General features: G+C 44.7%; 1 protein-coding gene across 2 annotated transcripts; it reads right to left on the reverse strand.

Moving 5' to 3' along the window:
* Window positions 1-826: 826 nt before the first annotated feature.
* On the reverse strand, window positions 827-4,716 carry LOC119400967 (uncharacterized). 2 transcript variants are annotated; one of them, XM_049418056.1, is made up of 3 exons: window positions 4,427-4,716; window positions 996-1,216; window positions 827-947 (listed from the first exon to the last, which is right to left on the reverse strand). In XM_049418056.1, exons 1-3 carry the CDS (start codon window positions 4,497-4,499, stop codon window positions 858-860), a joined length of 384 nt encoding a protein of 127 aa, XP_049274013.1. In that variant the 5' UTR covers window positions 4,500-4,716; the 3' UTR covers window positions 827-857. The 2 variants fall into 2 exon arrangements, with proteins under 2 accessions (XP_049274013.1, XP_037523773.1); XM_037667845.2 differs by having other exon boundaries at window positions 827-1,216.
* Between the last annotated feature and the right edge of the window lie 1,991 nt (window positions 4,717-6,707).

A 6,707-nucleotide genomic window follows, 5' to 3' on the forward strand; every position in this document is an offset into this window, starting at 1 on the left:
ATTGATTTGGGCTTTATACGGTACCTCACGGCGACGGTGACAAAAGTGTACCTGGCGTGTTCATACATTTGCTATTGCAAAAAACTCACAGGTGCCTTATACACTCCCCTAAGACGACTTGAAAGCGAATGTAACACACGGTCCTTTGCTCATTTGCTTAAGGCGACTGGAAGGCAAAAGACGTCTTCTTTTTCTCCTTACCTTTCGTTCCCATGAAAGCCTGCAGCACCTAAAATAGTTTTGCGTTGCCTCCGAGATCTGAGGAAATTTTTGTACCTCATGTGGCTTTGCACTACCTTCGTAATCGGCCTGCCTTCAACCAAGTGACGATTTCGTGCAAGGATGTCTTCATGTGACGTCATGCTGTGACTCCGATAAAGACGAGAAATTCTGGATATTTGTGACATCATTGATGGCGTCGTGTTAGATTGAGGTGATGTGACTTTTGGTATGCCGACTGCACACGGCCATTTACTTGATTATCACGCGATTTTTGGACGACTTTTGTCACTTAATTTATTGCAGTATGTGTTGGCGCCGACGCCTTTCTCGCGATTTATCACAATGTCTCGCTTAACCTTAAACTCGTCTCGACTAATGAGACTTATTATGCTTTCGCCTTAATAAAAAGCAAGCAGATTCGCGCGGGAACACTTTGTCAGCTTAGACACAGAACACAGCACCTTCATGCAATTATAATGCTCCTGCCGTAGGCTCTTCTGAAGAGAGCAGACCTCTGCCACATTGGTAACGACATAGACGAAATATTTCTTATTTGAGCAAAGACAAAGTATACATGTATCACAAAGAAGGCGGGGAGGTTTTATTTTGCATTTTTATCGTCGTACCGCAAAACTTCAAGAATCTGTCTGTGATGATGCTGCGCTGACTGTGCCTCCATCTTGCTGTACCCGTTGCTGCACCTCTTGCTGTGCCTCTTGCTGTACCTGTGGCTGTCCCTCTTGCTGTACCTGTGGCTGTGCCTCTTGCTGTACCTTTGGCTGTGCCTCTTGCTGTACCTGTGGCTGCGCCGCTTCCTGCACCTGTTGCTGTACCACTTGCTGCGCCTCTTGCTGTACATCTGGCTGTACCGCTTTGTCATTTTCAGGATTCTCAGCATATGAAGATTGATGCTGAGGGCGGGCGCCGCGGCTAGCAGCCGATTGAATAGTACCAATGGCGGTGCCCACACTTTGCAAGACAGGAACTGCGGAACCTGTTCGTTTAGCAGTCATTAGTGCTCTGTTTTCACTTTAAGAAACAATGGAAAAGAATAAAAGAAGCATCGTGCAATACATTGACACTTATATTTCTTCAGGTTGACTTGTATATCAACTAGCATACAGATAGCCAAAGTCGTCACCTACATTATAGTGCGCATGCCGCATGTTGTCCAATTAATATGAGCCATATTCTGTGTTTATTAGATGCGAAGCATCTTACGGCGGAGTCCAAACCGGTGGTGTGTGGCGTGACCACCAGTGCTGCGCATGCGCGACCCCTCTCCATACGCCTCCTCTCCACTCTCTCTCTCACCCTCTCCACTTACTCTCTACTCTTCCCCTCTCCCCTCCCGCTCACTTCCCTCCCCCTCTACACTCCCCCTCGGGAAGGCGGGCTTGACATGCCGAAACGCTGCTTCGCATCGCCTCATGGTGCCCTTTAGTGGGAGATGGTGTGATTTTTTTGGTTAAGAATACTTTGAAGTGTTCACGTAGTTGTAAAAAAATATGTGACATGCCACTGCAGCTTCATTTTGAAGCATTCGAAAATTGTAAGCGTATATTTCTGGCATTCAGTATTTAATAGGCGTAGGAAAATGATAGGTGTAACCTTAAGAGACAGGAAGAGAGCAGAGCGGGTCAGGGAACAAACGGGGGTTAAGGATGCCATAGTTGAAATCAAGAAGAAGAAATGGATATGGGCCGGGCACGTAGCACGTCGCCAGCATAACCGGTGGTCATTAAGGTTAACTGGCTGGATTCCAAGAGATGGCAAACGCGCTAGGGTGAGACAGAAAATTAGGTGAGTAGATGAGATTAAGAAGTTTGTAGGTATAACGTGGCAGCAGAAAGCACAGGACCGGGTTGATCGGCGCAACATGGTAGAGGCCTTTGCCCTGCAGTGGGCGTAGACAGGCTGATAATGATGATGAGGCGTAGGAAAAAGGACATATTTATATTAATCTTCAATATACTTCGCTTTATTAACACGCGCACTGAAAATAAGCAAAACGAACTATGATAACGTAATGGAGGAGCGCTTAGCTTACTCTTAACTCGCAAGAAGTCATATATTTGCACAAAAAGGTGTAAGTGTGCACTTATACATGTCGATTATGTGTACAAATTTTTTGCAGTCTTCTTGGTTAGGAATAAATCACCACTTTCTAGATGTATCTGTCTAAACATTATAAGTTTTACTGTGTAATTCTTTGCTCGAGTGGATAAGAAACATGGAATCCTAAGAACAACGCAGTCAACACGCCCAAGATACCAAGACGCGCGAAACTCTTACTATCAACTAATGTTTCTTGTAGTACTTCAAGTGATTATGAAAACATTAGAAAATCATAGATGGTTCAACCTGAAATATTGTATGACAGTATTTATGTCATGTTCGTCGCAGAGCACGAGAAAGAAATGCAATGCATTTGCTAGCAGTGGAAAGGCAGTGAATCGCACGCTCACGCATTTAAAAAGTAAACAATAAATTTTAGCTACTTCGATGATTTTCTGTGTCAACACAGATAAGCGGTTGGATTAGATCCGTTTATATCCTATTGCTAGCATGGAAGATGAAAATCTAAAGTTCAACATAAAATTTTCCTAACAAGTGGAAACAGATGTGATAGCTGACATTGTTTTTCTCATTGGCTACTCAACGTATTATTGCATGTGCGCATTTTCGAGAGGTGTGACAAACTTTAAACTAAGGGCAGGCGTCCTAGTCTATTTGTGAGGTTTGAAAAGAATTCTACCGAGGATCGCGATACTGCATAATGGGAATTCTGAACGCAGCTTCGTGTCGGGGCAAAGCCAACTGTGTTTGAAGTTTTGGCTTTTCGCAAGGTATTGAATATGCCATAAATCATAATTTTTGTGAAGTAGCTAAGCACCCACTACTCCATTATTCGTCTTTCTGTGGATAAACGTAGTATCTGCTACGCATCAGTAAGGCGCACGTTATTGATGCTACATGTAGCTGATCACGATGAAAAATTATGGCTGAGCACTGTCCAGTGGGCGGGAAGCATCAAACGACTCACTCGTTTCGCAATTACCTTTTTGTGATGACTCGTTGTTATTTTACTCTCCTGCAACGCTACATTACATATGTTAACGCGATTCCTTGCCCGATATGACACCTGTATTGGGTCTTTTTGCAAAAGAGTTTCAAGCGCCAGCGTGGCTCTGTGGTAGAATACTCGAGTGCCACGCAGAGGGCCCGGGTTCAAATTACATGAATTCTACGAAATCTTTTCTCATTTTATTTTGTTTTCATGTCTATCGGTTACTTTTTCATTTCTATCGGTTACGCCACCGATGGCTACGGTGACAGCGACGCCGCTCAACGCAGGAATGGGTGCCTAAGTGCTGCGCTCAAATAACGTCTCGTCGTATCTTTACATTTTGTATGTAATTAGCAGCTGCCCTTCCATCCTGTCGTAAAAAAACATGCAAGTATAAATGACGGATTTCCCTAAGTCCGCGTGGCATGAGCTCGGGCACAGGCATATCACAGATTCTGTGACGCCGAAAGGGCAGGATGTTGATACTTATTAATCCCAATAATTATTTCATGCAGCCCATATTTTAATCAACACAAAAAGTTTGTTGCTTGTCAAGTCAACAAACGACCAACTCAGCGGCCTTGTTCACTAGTTAACATTTCTTGTTTATCACCCTCCCACGAGAAAAAGCGGCCGTGGCGGGCTATGTGTTTCAGTCTACATAGTTCGGAGGGGCATGACTGAAGAAACAATCGGTAGTAGCACTAGTTCTTGTAGGTTGTGTTCCTTTCTTGTGTACATGAAATTTGCTGCGCTAGTTATTTGTGGTAAGAGTATCAGCGTAAAGTGTCATGAGCGACAAGGAAGAGTGAAGGAACCACGATAGATTTACTTAAGATTTTCTAAGATAAAGAGGCCATGATAGCCTGTCCTAAATTCCCGATAAAGATATGTGTTTAGCGAGCTAGATGTACTTTATAGGCCGCAGTTTTGGAAATCGCATGTGAACAAAGCCCGGTTCGGAGATACATAGCTTTTTTTGCCTAGTCCTGTCCGGGGATACATAGATCTGTTAAATATTTAGCTTCTAGCTGCACCTCTAAGCTCCTACATGCATTGTCAATGGCTGCGCTAAACATGTTATTATTAGAATTACGAACAAAAAATTCACCATACAAGGATTCATATACGAACCTCCAAGAGCTCCAAGAAATCCGGCCGATCCAGACATTCCAGACATTCCAGCCAACCCAGCCATTCCAGCCATTCCAGCCAATCCAGGAGTTACAGGAGACAGAGGAGCTACGGGTGCTGCAGGAGGTTCAGGAACTCCGGCGGCTCCTGTAGCTCCAGGGGGTACAGGATCTTCAGGAGATCCAGACGATCCATCTGATGAAGGGGCAGTAGGTTTTGTAGATGTAGTCTTCGCGTTCTTAGGCAGCTTCTTATTAACAAATGGTTGAGGTCTAGGTCTAGTTCGAGGTGGAGGTGGAGGTCTACGCCCCACGGTACCACCAGGTTCGGCCTTGGCCCCAAACGTCTTTTCGTCGAGCATCATGGACAAAACAATGGCACATGCGGCCACAACGAGTATTATTCGGAATCTCAAACATTCACCATCGTTAATGAGCGTCAAAGGCTGCTTGTCTCGCTAATGACGTGACACTCTTATATACACAACTGTGGAGGTTGCACATGAACATGAACAACGACAAGTTTCATTGTTCTAATATTGATCTTGCTCCTAACGTTCCTATTTCCGCGGTGAAGATGACGTGCGACTATATTTCTTTCCTATTTCCATGAGCGTAAAAGGCAACAAGCGAGTTTGTTTGATCGTCCTGCTATATTGCTACAAAAAAAGTCACAGTTTCGCCGCAAGGGCGAAGCAATGAATGCGATAGCAAGAAACTAAATGCTATACCAAGCGAGGCTCGCCAATGGATACTCTCAGTTTGAACAGCGCTCCTGTTGCAAAGGTGGCCGATGCAGCGAAAGAAACTAGCGTGCTTCAAGTGTCGAGCTGTGACACTTGATAGTTCGCGCTCATCTTCTGCTTGTTCGTTTAGCGGCGTCCCTTGAGCTCGAGTGGCTTTCGTACGCTGCGTAACATGAGCGCGGACATCACGGTGAAAGCGTGAAACACTCCTCTTCCCCTCAGCACAAGAAAACCGCGCGAGCAGACAGCGGAAGGGCAAGGTTCTCCCTGCGCAAGTATACGAAGAAGCGAGCACGCGAGCTGACGACTTTTAAATGCGCCTGTCGTGCTCCTAACGCCATCTCGCTGGTAATGAAGAAACGCTTATAAGCGCAGCCGTCTCGGAGTCCGTCCAGCGCTAAAGGGTGTGTATATAACGCTCGCCGTTACCTACATGGAGGATCTGCGTTTCGTGGCGTAGTGGCTAGCGCCACTCGCTGCGGAGGAAGAGGTCCCTGGTTCGATTCCGCGCCTCGGAAGCATTTTTCTGAATTATTTTTCTTTGGGGCTTTTATATATATATATACATACTTATACATATACGGTGCATGACGGCGACGGCGACGGCAAAATTCAGCCGAGACTGTCCATATAATTGCTATCGCAATAAAACTAATATTGTTAACGAATGTCATCTGAAGAGCGCGCAATAAATAATAAAGTCATGCATAACTGTGCAACATCATCAGATAGGCTGAGTTGAAACACTGACATTTCCGTTACAGACAGCTAATCAATTTTACACGTCATTCCAATGACATTATACTTGCCTGGTGCATTCTGCTCGCAGCAGATTCGTGACAGGAAGAGTGCTGCACGTGTAAAACAACTGTTCAGAATGTGTTGCGTGTAGGCACTGATCCATGCAATGTGATCCATGTATGTTTAACCTGGTTGATTTCATCTCTGTAACAATGCACCTTCTGCAAGATCATTTCGCGCCTTATTAGTGCGGCTGGTCCGCAAAATACTGGAATTTCAGCAAAGCAAGCAATATTGCTCTGGAATAGGCACTTTTTGCCGTTTATCCGTACCTGCGCTTCTTAAATACCAAATATGGTTAGCGCAGTGCAGACCGGCGCTAAACCGATTCGCTAAATCTGGCTACGCGACGCGCACATGATTCAGTTTCTTTCTCTCCGGCAATGTTCTGTCTCTGTCTTGTCAGTTCATCCTCATTCCATATGCTTGTAAGAGGTCTGATTTTTTTACAGAGAAATAAATTATATTATGATTCTTTTTGCGGCGACATAATAATTGTGAAATATGAGCCAGTTGTAGAAAATGTCCTAGCAATGATTGGTATGTTACTATATAGCTCAATTCGAAAGGTAAAGGAAATATACTTCGACGAGGTAGAAGTCACTTTCCCTTAGTGCAGCAATAGACAGCGCACAGAGGAGTTTGTATGTGCAGCTATAGGCTAAAATCTTCACGCATGTATCATGGGACAGATCTAGGCGAACAAGGCCATGTATCCCCGAACGCTATGTACTG

This window comes from Rhipicephalus sanguineus, chromosome 7, assembly GCF_013339695.2.
Source record: "Rhipicephalus sanguineus isolate Rsan-2018 chromosome 7, BIME_Rsan_1.4, whole genome shotgun sequence".
Taxonomy (NCBI): domain Eukaryota; kingdom Metazoa; phylum Arthropoda; class Arachnida; order Ixodida; family Ixodidae; genus Rhipicephalus; species Rhipicephalus sanguineus.